Here is a 17475-nt window from a genome sequence, read left to right on the forward strand (position 1 = left end):
CCCAGGACATGACCTGTGTCGACCAGCGTCCACCCTGAAGGCCACGTTTCCTTGGCGCACCCATCCTGAGATGGGACATAGGGGAAAGGCCAGAGCCCAGAGGCCCGTGGACACCCTGGGATGCTTCTCCTGCTTGGGAGGGTGGGGGCGCTGGTTTTCAGTCTCACCACAGTCCTCTCTCCCTTCGCAGACCTGGCCTTTACTCTCTTGCACCAATAAAGATGTTCAAGGTTGTCCTGTGACTGTTCCACCTACTGTACAGTGGGGCTCTGTGCATGTGTGTGCAGAGCCGGACAACTGTGTGTGTGTGCAGGGGTGTTCAGGGAGTAAGGGACCTGTGCACACCCACACACAATAGACGAGACAAGCAGAATGAAGGTCCTCGTAGGATTCTACTTATGTCCCAGAACAGCTCCGCCTGAAAGTTGACTCAGGGCTGAGAAATTAAACATGAAGGCTTTGTCTTTATTGGTTTTAAATGTTCATGTTTTCTTGGTTTAAAAATTATAGGAGCAAAACACGCTCGCTAGAAAATTCATAGTAAATGAGACAAAAAGTGAGAGTCCTGGGATACCAGGCGTGGGTTTAGGCAAAACAGCTGGTAGGAAAGACAAGGTCTGAATGGTAAGAGAATCCCATGCCGGCCACGGTCTGCGCATGTCCAGCTGAACACAGAACAAGCCCCTGTGGGGCCGCCTGCCTCCCCGAGCCCTCTCGCCACGTCCAGACCTTCCTTATTTTATCTTACGTAGAGGGACGTGGAAGCAATCCAGCCAGCCAAATGAACTGCGACCAGACCGCTCACGCTCCCCACGCCACGTCTCCCTGGCTGACAGTCGGGGTCAAAGGGCCTCCAGGAACTGACCACCGACCCCCTTCCTCCTGCCCAATGAAAAGACGTGAGCAAGATGTTTATAACCGTTTAATGGCTGTTCCAAACATGCCCAGCGCTGGGCGGTGGGTCAATTTCATGGCGATGAAGCTGAGGAGCCACCCGACCTACCAACCTCCCCATCACTGGCTTCTAGAAGCCAGACGCCCACCCACGGGCTGCGCAGGAAACTGCAGCTCCTTAGCCTGGGCGGGCCCTGGGATTCCCACTGTCCTTCCTCCTCCTGCCCACTGAGGAACTTCTCCAGCGTGCGGATGGTCAGGCCGAGAGAAGCAGGTGGGAGCGCGTCTCTCCAGCACGAAGAGAAAGGAGGGCTACAAGCCCCACACTTCAGAAGTGGTACGAAGACGCGGGGCACAGGCCTGGCACCGGCCCGCTCCATAAATAAACAATAAACCCTAGACGCTGCCAAAGCAGGATTGGTGGGCCCAGGGACGCGGGCCCCGCGGCGGCCCCCGGCTACGTGCTGCACACCAGCACGTCTGCGAAAGGTCCCAGGAGGATCTTGTTGAAGATGCAGCGCACCCACACCAGGTAGGTGGTGAAGGGCTTGATGTTCTCCGTGAAGGTGTGGTTCTGCAGGGCCAGGATGTAGGGCACGTAGGTGCTCTCTCCCTGCTCCTGCAGCCACACCTCGTACCTCACCTCCCGCACCTTCAGGTACCTGAGGTTCCAGGGGATCTGCCAGGACACCGTGAGGCGTGCCTCGGAGGCGCCCTGCACCGACGTCTGGCACCGCGCCTCCCGCACCTTGCCTGGGTACAGGCTGACCGTCCACTTCTGCTTCCGCGGCCCCGGCCGGCCCTTCACCACACGCCGGATGGCCTGCAGGAGGGACGGGACGTCCACCCTGGTGTCCTGGTAGATTCGGAAGAGCCACTCGGGGTTCCGGCAGCAGAGGTGCCGAGGGACCTCGCGACTTTGCTGGATGCGGGCCTGCTCGGCCCGGTCCAGGTGGGAGATGCCCCCCTGATCCCAGGGTCGCTCGGGGTGCGTGACTGTGTTCTCAGGCATCATGTTCCTCCAGGCCACGTACTGGAGGTCCATGCCGGGCAGCATGGCCAGCGTCTTGTAGGGGGTGTAGTGGTCGGGATTGACGGCATACGGGAAGAGCTCCACCACGGTCGCCCCCCGGGGCAGGAAGAGGGCGGTGACCAGCTGGGCCCCGTGCATGCTGACCAGCATGGAGGCGTTGCTGACCAGCCGCACAACGTCCGCGAAGGTGTGGTCCTCCAGCGACACGGTCACCGTCTTCATCTGGAACTCCTGGGCCAGCTCCAGCAGCAGCTCAGCCTCGTTCAGGATGAGTCTGTTCTGGGTGCGGCTGAAGACCAGAATGTACTCCTCGCCCAGCGGGGCGCCCGCATGGCTCACGTTCAGCTTTTCCGTCAGAAACTGTGCAAACTGCCGGATCTCGTTGCCGGAGACGAGGATGTTGGCCTTCGGGCCCTGGGGCTGGACAAAGCCGTACTGGTACCAGGTGGTGACCTTGGAGAGGCCCACGAAGGCATGGGAGAAGCACAGCAGGCGGCCCAGGGTCTTGAGCTGGGTGCGCAGGAGCGGCTGCTTGGGGCTCAGGAGCTTGTACAGGTCGAAGTGCGCGCCCTCGTCCCAGCCCTCCATGAAGAAGAGCCGGGCCTCCTGGGCCAGGCCGGGGAACTGCCGCAGCGTGTAGAAGAGCGGCAGCAGGTCGTCGTGGAAGACGTGCATGAGGTTGTCGGGGTTGAAGCGGTTGGCGATGAGGGCCACGTCGGGCACGAACACCGGCTTGGGCATGAAGCGCAGGGCGGCGGCGGGCAGCTCCACGAAGTTGAAGTACTGGGTGTTGTGGTCCTCCACGGTGGACAGGTCGAGCAGGGCGGGCTGGAAGCGCCGCGTGCCCAGGTTGGGCAGCATGACCGAGGCGTTGCCGTGGAAGAAGATGAACTCCTCGGCCTCGTTGGAGTAGCACAGCCACTTGAAGCGGCAGATGCGGTCGGTGTGTGTGCGGCCCGTGCACACCATGTGCGTGCCGCCCTCCGTCAGGATCTGCAGCGCCTTCGGGTACTCGATCCTCAGCGTCAGGCCTGGCTCCGTGGCCTGCTGACTGAGGGCCAGCTCCTCCTCCAGACTGGCCGCATGCTCACGCAGCCGCACGTGCTTCCACAGGACCGCCGCCAGCACGGACACCAGGAGGGCGTTGAACACTGCGGAGAGGTGCATGCTACTGCCACCGCGGGGGCCCTAGCGAGATGACGGCCACTGGGAGGCGTCACAGGCCCGGTGGGCTGCTCCCATCCCTGTGGGTGCCCCAGGACCAGCGAAAGCCTGCAGAGGGAGGGAGAGAAGGAACAGGAGCCGAGACGGTCAGTCCAGAGTCATGTCGAGCCCCCAAGAGCCAGGCACGGTGCTTGTGTGCCTGAGGCAGCACTGGGTACACAGGTAACTATGGTATATCAGACTGTTGTTCAGAATACTTGCTCTGTCCTGCTGGAGGCTTCCATGCACCCGGGTTTGGCTTCATCGCTTGCTTTGGCTAATGAGACATCAGCAGAAGACAGAAAAAAAGATAACCTAAGGCGTGGAATGTGCTTGGAATGGCCCCGCCCTCTTTACACATATGTCAATACTGTGAGAAGCATGTGTTCAGGCTAACTTGCTGGCCGCCAAAGGAGTGAGACCCATGTGTAGCGGGTGACTCCAGCCATGATGACCCAGATGTCCGAGTAAGCCCAGCCAAGATCGGCAGAGCCATCCACTGAAGCCAGCCAAGATCAGCCAACACACAGACATCCGCACTGAGTAGAGCTTATTAACACGTCCCTGAAATTTGGGGCTGCCGCAGCAAAAGTCCCACAGTATAGACAGTGACGTGCAACACAGGCCCCAGGCGTAACTCCCACACCCGGCCCCGCTGGAGCACAGCTGGGTGCTGCGTGGGGGCACGGAGCTCAGAGGCCTGTTGGAGGTGTGTGAGTGAGGGCTCAGCTCCAGTGGTTCCCTGTTTGGCAGTGGTTCAACAAAATAAGATCCACTCATGAGGGCCCTACGTGGGCCAGGGAGCAGAAGGGCTGGCACGGGGTCCTCCGAGGCAGGACTGGCAGTATCCTCACTGTCTGTGAGATCAGAGATACTGACTCTTGGGCCCCGTTTCAAACATACCATCTGAGAGTAGAGCCCAGGAACCTGTGTCTTAGCAAATCTTCCAAGCGATGTGCGTGCATGCGTGTGTGTAAGTTACTGGGGATTGAACCCAGGGGCATTCTAACTCTAAGATATACCCTCAGCCCTTTTTATTTTTTATTTTGAAACAGAGTCTTGCTAGTTGCTGAGGCTGGCCTCAAACCTCTAATCTTCCTGTCTCAGCCTCCCAAGTACTGGAATTATAGGTGTGTGCCACTGTGCCCGGCCCAGGTAATCCTTACATGTGCTTAATTATGAGAGTTTTAAAAACTGTTCTAATGCTGTGCATTTCTGCGAGGCTCAGCAAGATCCTTCTGTCCAGCCTGGGGTAAAAGACTGATTCAACCGAGGACAACCCTCCCCATCAAACAAAGCGGAATCAATTCTGACCCCAGCCTTTGCTAAAGACAACTGTACAGCCTATATTCTGGGGCAACAGAAGCCTGCTATACTCTAAGACTTAGAAAAATCTGCCCAGCCCTCTCCTTCTTGTACAGATAGCATAGCTAGTGGTACGGAAGTGTCCAGACTGAATCCCGCTCTCTGGATTATCTAAGTGGATATGGCAGGATCTGGGGCTGAGTTGCCAGGGGCACACAGGGAGATGCCCGCCCTGCTGGCCAATAGCGAGGAGGCAGGTCCCCTGATAAAGGAGCCCCCAAAGAGAGCACGCTGGCCTGCTCCCCAGCTACTTACAGGGTCACAGAGCCACCTTCTCAGAAGCTCTGGGTCCCAACACAACCGTGCCAAGTCCTGACACTACGGGATGCGCAATTCTGGCCAAAGGGCTCCTGAGAGGTCTACCATTGGACATGTGTGTCTAAAACAACCTGGCACAAGGGCTGTATGGTATCAGGTACAGTGAGAATACAGCAGGCAAGGTCCCGTTCCCACCATGTACCAAGGAAGGGGCCCTCGGCTGTGTTCTACAAAAGGGATAAAAAGACAAACTCAATGTAAGATGTGCCAACAGTAATCACCAATGGCAGCGAGAAGGGTCCGTCTTCTTATAGGTGCTGGGTAGGTACCAGTGAGGAAAAAGTGGAAAGACTGATCCCTGTCCAGGCTAGCTAGGGAAAAGAGGACCTTGGCTTCTGGGGTGAAGGTCAGTGCTGCCATCTTACGCTACTGAGCACCTGCTATGTGCCGGGCACTGCCAAGCCCTTTCCGGCCTCATTTCATTTAAGCCCCCAGAAGTACTCTAGCTGGGTGTGGAGGCACACACCTGCAATCCCAGTACTTGGGAGAGGCTGAGACAAGAGGATTGCAGGTTTGATGACGGCCTCAGCAACTTAGCCAGACTCTCAGCAACCTAGCAAGACCCTGTTTCAAAATAATAAAATAGGTCTGGGGGTATAACTTGGTGGCAGAATGCTCCCTCCCCCTGCCCAAAAAAGCTCTCTGATGCAAGTACCAGTATTTCCCTCATTTTCTTCTCTGTCACTCTCTTTGAGGTGCTAGGGATGGAACCCAGGGCCCTGCACATGCTAGGTAAGGTCTCCACCACTGAGCCGCCTCTACAGCCCTCGCTTTCAACATGAGAAAAACAAGACTCCGTAGTGCTAAGTACGTGGCTTAAGGTCTCACAGTTCAAGCGGCGGCACCAGCATTTGAACCTGCCTCTGTTCGCAGGGGTCTGGCTCGTAGGCGCCCTGCTCATCTGTCCCCAGACTAGCAGGAACAATCAGCGGCAGAGACGCAGGGCAGACTCGGAGCACTGATGTCACTCCAGGGCAGAGCAGGTGTGGCTGGCTCTGGAAGCAGACCCACAGGCCCTGGCGGTAACTTAGCAACCCAAGGCTTCTGGCTGCAATTACCCCGGGCCCAGCCAGGCAGCTGTGGAGGTGGCCTGGGTAGCTGTGGCCATTCTCCTGCCCCCAGGAGAGTCTGGGCAGCACGCTGGGGTGATAACCGGACCCTGAGAAGGGACACCATCAACACACAATCACAAAATCACCACTTCCAGAGCCCCAAGAGCCCTCAGGAACGATCCTCTCAACTCTATTCCATAAAGGCGGTCTTGAACGGCAGGGTGAGGTCTCACAGGCAGCCAGTGGCTGGCTGGGTCCTCCTCCTCACACCCCAGGTTCCAGAGCTGCCCTGCTCTCAAAGCCCAGGAAAGAAGCTCATAGTCCCTCTCCTGCTCCCCCCTCCACGAGACAAGGGTATTCTCACACTGAGCCTTCCAGGTCAGGCAGGACTGTGTCCTCACCCTAGTGACGAGAGCCTATGGAGGCCTCGGGGCTTGGGGGGGGGGGTGCGTCCTCTGGCACCTCACCCCCATCTCACCTGGGGACACCCTCCTCTGCTTCCCCACCCATCCAGCAGCAGGCAGAGGGGACAGGTGCCACCAGGCTGTAGGCTGTGCCTCCTGCCCCTGCAGTGCCACGGGAGGCTGCCCCAGGCCATGTCCAGTTCAACTACAGGAAGACCACAGGCAGAGCCGGGCGTGGTGGTGCACGCTTGTAATCTCAGCATTCGGGAGGCTGAGACAGGAGGATCGTGGTTCGCGGCCAGCCTCAGCTACTTAGGCTCTCTGCAACTTAGTGAAACCCTGTTTCAAAAAAACAGGGCAGGGGGTACAGCTCAGAGGTAGAATGCCTCTGGGTTCCATCCTCAGATCCACAAAAAAAAAAAAACAAAAAACAAAAAACACAGGCAGCAGAGTCAGAGGAGTGAACAGCCCCAGTTCTGGAGCTGCACACGCCAGGTTATGGCTTCCAGTCCCATCGCTTGGTACCTACAGGAGAGTGGGCCAATTCTTAGCTCCTCCAGGCCTTCTTAACCTTCAGGTCTGAAAAACAGACCCATTATACCTACTTCACAGGGAGGCTCTGGTTGTGTGAGTTCAGTCAACACAAGCAAAGCACTGTGTCTGACTGTTACTTTAGCAGTAGTAGTAGTGGTGATAATAATGGTGATGATAATAAAAACAGCCAGGCGCGGTGGTGCACGCTCGTAATCCCAGTACTTAGGAGGCTGAGACAGGAGGATTGCAGGTTTGAGGACAGCCACAGGAAGTAGTGAGACTCTCACCAACTTAGTGAGACCCTGTTTTAAAATAAAAATAAAATAAAATAGGGCTGGGGGCATAGCGTGGAGGTAAAATACCCCTGGGTTCAATCCCAGCACCACACACACACAATCTCAACTTCAACTTAACTGGCTTCCATGTTATGCCAGGCACTAAGCTATGACATTCTCACGCATGATCTCATTTATTCCTGACTTCAGACCTAAACCAGGTGTTATTAATTCATTTCACACATAAGGAAGGCTGCTCATATTAGTTAAACCAACGGTTAAGCAACAGATAGCTAGGAAGTGGTGGGGCTGGGTTTTGAACCCAGTTCTGACTCATAGTGCCCAGGATCATATCTCTGGATTCTGTCTTTCCCATGCCATTTGGGAAACTCTGGGAATCGTACCATCGGCAGGTCCTGTGGGAGAGCATCCCTCTGCCAGGTTGACGAGGCCTCCTGGGGAACGGGGCATTCAGTAATTTAATTTTCTGGTTAGCCTGATATTCACTAGAAGCTTGCGTTTATTATTGCAATTTCCTAAAGCAAGGCTCAATGCAAGAACCTGCCAACCAGAAGGCTGGTCAGAAACACAACGGGGCTGCTCTGATTCCCCCACACAGGAGGCTCACCCGGCCAGTGGCCAGCACTCTCTGCTCAGGGTCTCCTCTGTCCTCTCCCCAGACTCAGGAGCTGAGTGCTGGCCATCCCTGAGGACTAGGGGACCTATGTTCTCTACTGGCTCTAACACCACCTACAGATTCCTCATCTGTACTGAGAAAGGCTGAGAAGCTGGAAGCCCCCAAGAGCCACGGGAGCCAGAGTGGACGGCTGGTTCCAGTAAAGATGGACCAGTGTCCCAACTCGCCTCCTAAGCTTTGCTGTGCGTTCACAGTGGGCCAGACTCTGGACCCCAGACTTGCTGTGCACGACTTCTTTGAATTCCCACAGCAACCTTGTGATATCAGAGGCACGCTCACCCCCACCTTACAGATGGAGAAAAAAGGGTCAGAGAGGAGGAGTGAATTTCCCAAGGGCACACATTTAGTAAAAGAGAGCCAGGCTGTGAGTGTCCAGCCCAGTAAACACTGGGTGATAAACCCAGATCCGTGTGTGCTATTCGCAGACACAAAGTCCTACCGCTGGCCTCCTGATATAGTCACAGCTCCCCTTGCAGGCCCTGTTTCTCCCAAGAGTGGGCTCTGAGGGCTGGCTGGCGGGAAGTAAGTGGAAACCGGCGCTCACCACCTGCTGCAGGACTCCGGCGGTGACCAGGAGATGGGTTTCTGCTCACAAGCCCTCTGGGTCCACCCCTTCAGGGGCTGAGCCGGGCAGCCCACAGCATCTCTTACTTCTGATCTCCGGGGTGGTGCCCTGCTGAGCGCAAGAGGCCTGGGGGTCAGCTGCAGGCCTTAAAGAGAAGGCAGCGGGGGCGGCCCAGGGCCCCTCCGCGCACCTGGCCTGGCTCCGGGCCACCCGCGCCAAATGCGCACCACTCTCCCGGAGCGCAGGAGGCGAGACCGACGCCAGCGCCCGCCACGGGCTCGGGCCTGGCCGGGAAGGTCGGACGCCTCCGGGTCCCGGCCCCGGTCCCCAGGGCCCTCCCACCCGCCGGCCCCACGTCTCCCCTGCGCTCGCACACTCGCCGGCCCGAAGGCATCTCAAGCCTCCCCTTCACCCCGCGGCCGGGACCCCGCCGACCCTCCCAAGGCAGCGAGGGGCAGGACCCCGCTCCAAAGCGCCAAGGGTCGTGCAGTCCGCGCCCCCAGCCCACCATGCGCTCACCCGAAGCTCCCCACGCCCCGGCGCCCTCCGACCCCGAGGCCCAGGCGGCACACTCCGCCGCACGTCCCGCCAGCTGTCAGCGCCGCGGGGCTCGCAGGTGCCCGCGTGCGCCTGCCCGGCTGGCCCCCCGCGCGGAGGCCGGACTGCGCAGGCGCGGGCCCGCCCCGCCGCCCGCCCCGGCGCGCGGACTCCTGGGAGTTGTAGTCTTCGTCCAGGACCGTCCGCCTGCCCGCCAGTGGGCGCAACCAAGGGCATCCTGATGGTAAGCTCAAACGCAAGTTACACCAATAGTCAAGTGTCATTTAAAAAGGGAAGACGATTAACACCTTGACTTGCTTTTAAAAAACATACTGCTACAGGGAACTTAATTGCAAAAGTGCCGTTCCTCCCGTCCCTATACAGCTCCACCTTGGCCCTCCAGCTAGCTCCTGGGGGTAGATACTCTCAAGTCTCAGCGCTGTTGCAACTGGCATTAACTGCTCACTCTCAGAATATCTCCTCCTCTTCCTCCTGCTCCTCCTCTTCCTCCTCCCCCTGTAACCCCTCCTCTTTCTCCTTCTCAGATTGAATCTGGAGCATTTTACCTCTGAGCCACACCCCTAGCCTTATTTTATTTTTATTTTGAAACAAGGTCTCACTAAATTGTTAAGACTGGTCTCCAACAGGCCATCCTCCCTGAAAAATGGGATAGGTGTGCCTCATAACCCCAGGCTCCTATTTCTTGATTTATGAATTGTAGACCTCTTGGGTTTTTGCTGGGATAAACGACATTGTTATTTTGTTCATTTATTTGTTTTTTGGTGGTACTGAGGATTGAACTCAAGGGAGATCTACCTCTGAGTTACACTCCCAGTCATTATATATATGTATGTATGTATGTGTGTGTATATATATATATATATATATATATATATATATATATATATATATAATTTTTGTTTTGGTGGTACTGGGGGTGGAACTCAGAGGCTTTCTACCTCCGGGCTATACTCCCAGACCTATTTTATATTTTATTTGGAAACAGGGTCTCACTAAGTTGCTGAGAGCCTCACTAAGTAGCTGAGGCTGGCTTTGAACCTGTGTGATCCTCCTGTCTCAGCCTCCCAAGTGCAGGGATTACAAGTGTTTGCCACCACGCCCAGCTTTATATTTATTTTGAAACAGGTTCTCACTATGTTGTGGAGGGCTTCCCTTAAGAAGCTGAGACTGGTCTGGAATCTGTGATTCTCCTTTACTAGGATTACACTACCAGGTCTGGATAACAATTTAAGTCATTCAGTGGTGCACCCACTCCCACAGAGTTTGAGATAATATTTTTGCCTATCAAGTTAGGAAAATCCTGTCAATGATTTGTAATATTTTAATATAATAATTCCCAAGTATCGAGGAAGGAAATGTATGCAGGTCAATTTGTCAATAGTCAAAAGTCTTTAAAAAGATGCAATCAAAAGCTGCTAAGAAATCCTAATCATTGTGGGTGAGTGCGAGACTGAACTGTGTTGTTTATAATGATGATTGATGAAAAGGCTGATCGCTGACAAGGTGAATTCAAGAGGAAGGAAAATTACCAGGGATCTTTAAAAAAAAAGTGCAGTAAGGACAAAAAGATCAACTTACCAAGAAGACAGTATAATCCTATATGTGAGCAAACCTAACAACACTCCCTCAAAATAGGTCAATCAAATGAAGACAGAGCTGAAATTAGAAGCAGATACATTTGCAATTACAGCGGAGACTTCGGCCTCTCTCACTGAAGAGCTGGTAGAACAACTGGACGGAAGGACCACGCCAGCACCAGGCTGACCGCACTGGTGTTTACAGAACACTCCACCCAGCAACGAACTATGTTCTTCTGGAGCGTCCACCGAATACATATTAAGATAAACTGTATCCTGGGCCACAAGACGAGCAAAAGACATGAATGGATATTTTATCAAAGTGGGTAAACCAATGGCAAATAAACTCAGGTAAAGATATTTAATACGGCTAGCTATGAAAGACATGCAGATTAAGAGTGTGATGGATAACCATCATGTATCTATTAAAATAGCTAATATTTAAAATATAGTGAAGTCAGTACCAAATGCTGGTAAGTATAAGGAAAATTGGATATCTCATACATTGCTGGTGAGATTAATTTTTTTTTTTTTTTGGTACTAGGTATAGAACCCAGGGGCATTCAACCTCCGAGCTACACCCCAGCCCTATTTTTTATTCTTTATTTTGAAACAAGTCCTCGCTAAGTCGCAGAGGGCCTCACTAAGTAGCTGAGGCTGTTCGCGAACCCACAATCAGTGCTCCTGTCTCAGACTCCCAAGTACTGGGATTACAAGCGTGTACCTGGCTGGTGAGAATAATTTGATAATTTCTTAAAGAAGCTAAACATATGATTTATCACTCACACTCCTGGGCTTTTATTTCAGATAAATGGGAACTCATGCCCGCACAAAAATAGACATATAGTTGTTCATAGTATCTTTATTTGTAATTATCCACCCCCAAAAATTGAAATGCCAGGCTTGGTGGTGCAAGCCTATAATCCCAGTGCTTGGGAAACTGAGACAGGAGAATCAAAATTTCAAAGTCAGCCTCAGCAACTTAGCAAGACCCTGTTTCAAACTAAAAAAATTAAAATAGGGCTGGGGATATAGCTCAGAGGTAAAATACCCCTGGATCCAATCTCCCCACACACACACACACAGAGGAAATAATGAAAATGTCCCTGTACTGTGATTGTCACAACAAACTCTGATACACGCACATCATAGAATACCACCCAGCAATCAAGAAACAAATGATTGATATGTACAGCCATTAAGCACTGTGGAAGGTGAGAAAATCAGTCTTAAAAGGTTCAATTGACATAGCATTCTTGAAATAAAAATAATCCATAGGGAGGAGAAGATAGTACAGTGGGTGTCAGGGATGGGGGTAGGCAGCAATGTGACGAGAGTGGAGTGGCAGAAGGGTTAGCAGGTGGTGACGGCACTCTCCTGTGTCTTCATGGTGGTGCTGGGTGCACACATCTACATGTGTAACGGCATGACTAGACACAAACTTTACACACCTGTCAAATTCCTGATTGTGTGTGTGCGCGCACGCGCGTGCGCGCCAGGGATTGAACCCAGAGGCATTCTAACTCTGCGGTGTACCTCCAGCCCTTTTTTTATTTTAACTTGAGACAAATTCCCATCAGGTTGTTGGGGGTCTTGTCACTGAGGATGGTCTTAACCCTCCCATTTGGGAGGCTTGTCTCAGCCTCCCCAATACTGGGCTTACAGGCAGGTACGCCCAGCCAAATTCCTGATTTTGATCATGTAAAAAACTTACATAAGATGTAACCACTGAGGGAAACTTGACAAAGGGCTGTGAATTCTCTCCTTACCGTCTTTATAACTTCTTATGAATTTATAATGACTTCAAAATAAGAACTAAAAAGAAACTTGGAAACAAAGTTAATTCTTCAGTCCTGCGGAATTGGTCATACAAAATCATGGACCATCTACGAAACCACAGAAACCACTGAAAGGAGGTTGCAGAACGAGTGTGTGCTTAATGTCATGGAAGAGGTTTCGAACTTCAACATATTTTTTTTATTTTTATTTTTATTTATTTATTTATTTATTTATTGGTGGTACTGGGGTTCCTAGAAGCCCTTCTACCTCCGGGCTACACTCCCAGACCTATTTTATATTTCTGAAACAGGGTCTCTTACGCCAGCACGGCTGGCTTCGAACCTGTGCAATCCTCCTGTCTCCGCCTCCCAAGTGCAGGGATTACAAGCGTGCGCCACCACGCCCGGCCAAACTTCATCATATTTAATGAAACAGGCACAAAGCATCTGGTCTGCCTTTTTAAAAAAGAAATGTGATCGTGCACAGAAACGAGCTGAGCAGGTGTCAGCAAAATGCAGAGATCGGCTGACTGTGGTGAGCTCACGGGTGTTACGCGCCCAGCTTGCCGGTGACCTGTCTGTATTTCTGCAGTAAACATACTTTATTCTGTGACTTTCATTATACGTTGTTCTTAGTTTTAAAAAGCCCCTGTGTTGAGTTTATGGTTCTTTACAAGAAAACCTGCTGATATATAGTCAAAGGCCTGGAGGTGGCAGGGACTAGGGTTGGTCAAAGCCCTGTCTCTTGGTTTGGACCCTAAGGACATGGCCTGCGGTTTCCTAGGATGCAGCTGGTATACAGGGTGATGCTTTATCTTACACATCTATCATGTTCTTTTTGCTTTTGTCTTTTTGGTGGTGCTGGGGGGTTGAACTCAGGGCCTTATGCATGCTAAACAAAGGCTCTACCAGCTCCAAGCCTGTCATGTTTTAAAAATTATTCTGGAGCCGGGCGTGGTGGCGCACACTTGTAATCCCCACGCTTGGGAGGCTGAGACAGGAGGATAGCACGGGTTCGAAGCCAGCCTCAGCTACTTAGTGAGGCTCTCAGCAACTTAGTGAGACCCTGTTTCCAAATAAAATATAAAAAAGGTCTGGGAGTATAGCCCGGAGGTAGAAAGCCTCTGGGTTCCACCCCCAGTACCACCAAAAAAAAAAAAAAAAAAAAAAATTTTATTCTGGCTATGGAACATCAGATAGGACTTTGTTTGCTGGCAGGATGATTTAAAAGACTGGATGAAATAAGTGCTTTCCTTTTTACTATCGAAGGAGAGCTGGGGAGCTGGCTTTTTGAGGTCTTACCCAATGCTCTCAGGAAATTGGAATTTATTTATTTATTTATTTATTTATTTATTGGGGATGGAACCCAGAGGCGTTCTACCTTTGAGCTACACCCAGAGCCCTATTTTTTATTCTTTATTTTTTTGAAACAGGGTCTCACTGAGTTGCAAAGGGCCTAAGTAGCTGAGGCTAGCCACAAACCTGGGTCCTCCTGTCTCAGCCTCCCGAATGCTGGGATTACGAGTGTGAGCCACCACTGCCAGGCTGGAAATCAGCATTTATGCCACTCCAAGCTGGGAGTGGCATTCCTTCTGCAAGGTCGAGCCCTCTCCCTTTCTCTGGGGCCACATTCCTTTCTTTTTCTCGGTGTGGTGACTCCTAAATTCATACCTCCAGCCCTGAATTCCAGATCTACATTCCCATCCCGGTGACTCAGGGGCACGGATCTCCACCTGGCTGGCCGGTGGCATCTCAAAACCCACAGGATGCACATGCTGGTGAGGGCGAAGACCGGGGCGGTCTTTAAACTGTCTGCAAGTCATTTGCTATCCTTCTGTCAAAAGATGAAGTCTAGTTCCCTTTCCTTGAATATGGGTGTGACTCAGCTACTCGGTTCTAATGAACAGAACACATCTGTATTAGTTAGCTTCTGCATCACCGCGACCAAAATGCCTGACAAGAGCAGCTTAGAGAAGGAAAGGTTTGTTTGGGCTCATGGTTTCAGAGGTTCAGTCTACGGTTGGCCAGCTGCAAGGCAGAATCATCAGGTGGAAGGGTGTTGTAGAGGAGTAGAGGAGAGCTGGAGAGAGGGTGGGGGAGGGAGGGAGAGGGAGGGAGAGAGGGAGAGGGAGGGAGAGGGAGAGAGGGAGAGGGAGAAGAGAGGGGGGAGAGGGGAGAGGGGAAAGGAAGGAGAGGAAGAAGGAGGAGAAGGAGGAGGAGAAGGAGGAGGAAGAGGAGGAGGAGGAGGAAGAGGAGAAGAAGAAGAAGAAGAAGAAGAAGAAGAAGAAGAAGAAGAAGAAGAAGAAGAAGAAGAAGAAGAGAAAGAAAGAAAGGAAGGAAGGAAGGAAGGAAGGAAGGAAGGAAGGAAGGAAAGAAAAGGACCGGAAAAATCCAAGGGAAGAAACTCCCTTCCAGGGCATGCCCCTAGTGACTGACTTCTTCTCACTAGGTCCCCGCTTCCCAGCAGTTCACTCACCCATCAGTGGGTTAATCCACAGATGAAGCCAGAGCCCTAAGAGCCAATCACTCCCCAAAGCCCCGTCTCTAGACACCGCTGCATCAGGGACACATGAAGCTTTGGGGGTGCAGCAGCTCCAGACCCGAGCAACATCAGAAGGGATGATGTATTGACTTCTGGACCTAGGCTGTAAGAATGATCTCTCCCTCTGCCTTTGGAACCTATTTTGTAAAGAAGCATGGGCCACATGGGAAGGGCACGCTTGAGTGTGCTAGAATTGACATAACATACCTCTGAATGGGCAGCTTAGACAGCAGCAACTGATTTTCTCAGTTCTAGGGGCTGGAAGTCCAAGTTCGGGTGTTCTCAGGGCTGGTTCTTCATGGCTTGGTGGCCGTCTTTTCACTCTGTTCCCACAGAGTCTCTTCTCTGTGCACATCCTTGGTGTCTCTTGGGTGTCCTGATGTTTTTATAAGGGCACCAGTCAGGTGGGATTAGAACTGAACCCTAAAATGAGCTCAACCACATTATTTTTTATTATTATTATTATTATTATTATTATTATTATTATTATTATTTTGGTGGTACTGGGGTTTCTGGAAACCCTTATACCTCCGGGCTACACTCCCAGACCTATTTTTATATTTTTATTTGGAAACAGGGTCTCTTAAGCCAGCGCAGCTGGCTTCAAACCTGAGCAATCCTCCTGTCTCCGCCTCCCAAGCGCGGGGATTACAAGTGTGTGCCACCACGCCCGGCCCAACCACATAATTTTAACTTAACTTTTGTTGAAAGACCTCATTTTAATGTACAGTCACATTCTAAACGACTGGGGTTGGGGATTCCACATATGCACCTGGGAGTGCCACTCGGATAACAACAGGTATGCCTGCCAGTAGCCTCCAATGGCTACTTGCCACCAATGTCAGCTGCCAGGCATCCAAGCAAATGACCCCTCCAAAGGTTCCAGACCCAGCCTTTGAGCGCCAGCTGATCTCCCAGATGTCAGATGGCAAAGCCTAGCTCTTCCTGGTGGGCCTGGTGTAATTTCCTGACTCACAGAAACTGCAACAGATAGATGATTTCTGTTATTTCTGAGTCACTGAGTTTTAGAATATGCTTATGTAGCATTAGATAATTAACATCCTCCTGTATTGGTTATCTGCTGCCGTATAACAAATCGCCCCAAACTTAGTTGCATAAACAGCCATGACTTTATCATATCTGACAGTTTCTTTGGGGCAGGCGTCTGATTGGTTCTGGCCCAGAGTCCCTTCTGAAGCTGCAGTCAGACGTCAGCTGAGGCTAAAGTCATCCAAAAGTGATCTCCTCCCTCATCTTTGGGAATAATCCTTCTTTCCAGCACTGGCGGAATTCACTGCACAGTGAGATCATTTGTTCTCTAGGTCACATTGGCAAATCAGCCTTATTACTATTTTCTGCTTTTACAAAATGTCTCTTTCACAATCCAGGATGGGGCACTTGACAGAAGAACATAATATAGGGCAGAGAAAATTAAAGAGCCTCCATTTAAAAAGCCTCCAAGTTAAAGAACCTCCGTCCCCCGAAGTCAGGTCAAGGGCTGGCAATTTCTCCTATGAACTAAGCAGGGGGCTGTGACGGCAATCTGGTTAGAGTAGGGCAAACAGAGGGATCGTTTTCTGGCAATTTCTCCTATGAACTAAGCAGGGGGCTGTGATGGCAATCTGGTTAGAGTAGGGCGAACAGAGGGATCGTTTTCTTTTCTTTTTAAATTCTAGAATCATTTAGAATGCCTAAAATCAGATAACTGCCCCATTCAGCTTGGCTGTGAACCAAGTAGCTTCAATTGGACGAGAAGAGTACCACCCCACAAGTAAACCTAACTTGAAAGAATGACTCAGCCAACAGAGGGCATAGAGAGCGCCCCCTACAGGCTAAGAGGATTTGGACAGGTCTATGCTGGGCCCCAAAATCTGAGATTGGGAGCAAGACACGGAGGCAGCTCCCGTGCAGAGTTTCAAAGGAGCAGTGCGGGTGGGACTCCCTCTGAGGATTCAGGCATTGGGTAGGCGGTGACAGAACAGGACCCCCAGGAGATCAAGGTTAAGAAAAAGTCCAGACCCACTCCCCTAAGAAGGAAAGTGGTTCCATGTTGTTCATCTGACCTGAACACAAACAATTAAATGTGGAGGAGGGGAGCCCAGAGGTCAGGAACCAAAAACCTATGTGCACCGACCTTAGACTCACGGGCTGGATAGACCAGGAAACAAACAGGAAGCCCACACAGTCTCATGACTGCGGGGGATTAACAGCCATGGATGACAAGTAGACTACGCCAAGAAAAATAGGGACTTTGTTCACTGGTTAATGTCTATACAAAAGGGCTTCACGCATATATAAAGCCCTATGCCCAGCACAATATAGGCTACCCTCTCGGGTGCCCTTTCCTACATGGGAGCTTGAAGCCTGCTACTCTCTTTGGTGAACGGAGTGGACCTTGGGGAAAGGTGGGCCACAATTGACCATGTGTGGCCCGGGCTGCACTCGGGCAGTGCCAGGAGGCCCCGCTGGACCCTAAAGGTAATCTGTCTCCCTGTTCACTCCTTTAGAATAAACTTCCTACTTCCACTTTTCTGGTGCCTGCGGATTGCATTCTTCAACTCCATAAGACAAGGGCCCGGTAAGAAACTCGGTATTACTTCCCTGCTAGAGGCTCAGATCTCCACGCAGGTCTTTCTGAGGCTGCCCTTCTCTGTATGGTTTTCTTTCTTGTAGCAAGAAG

At 51.9% G+C, this 17475-nt stretch overlaps 1 protein-coding gene across 1 annotated transcript; it reads right to left on the bottom strand.

Annotated features, from left to right (window-relative positions):
• Nucleotides 1–1351: 1351 nt before the first annotated feature.
• POMGNT2 (protein O-linked mannose N-acetylglucosaminyltransferase 2 (beta 1,4-)) lies at nucleotides 1352–3094 on the bottom strand (the record flags this gene model as incomplete). Its single annotated transcript, XM_080715005.1, has 1 exon — nucleotides 1352–3094. The coding sequence occupies one exon, from the start codon at nucleotides 3092–3094 to the stop codon at nucleotides 1352–1354; it is 1743 nt and encodes a 580-aa protein (XP_080571131.1).
• Nucleotides 3095–17475: the final 14381 nt, after the last annotated feature.

Source organism: Muscardinus avellanarius (assembly GCF_963383645.1).
Source record: "Muscardinus avellanarius genome assembly, chromosome: 18".
In the NCBI taxonomy this organism is placed as follows: domain Eukaryota; kingdom Metazoa; phylum Chordata; class Mammalia; order Rodentia; family Gliridae; genus Muscardinus; species Muscardinus avellanarius.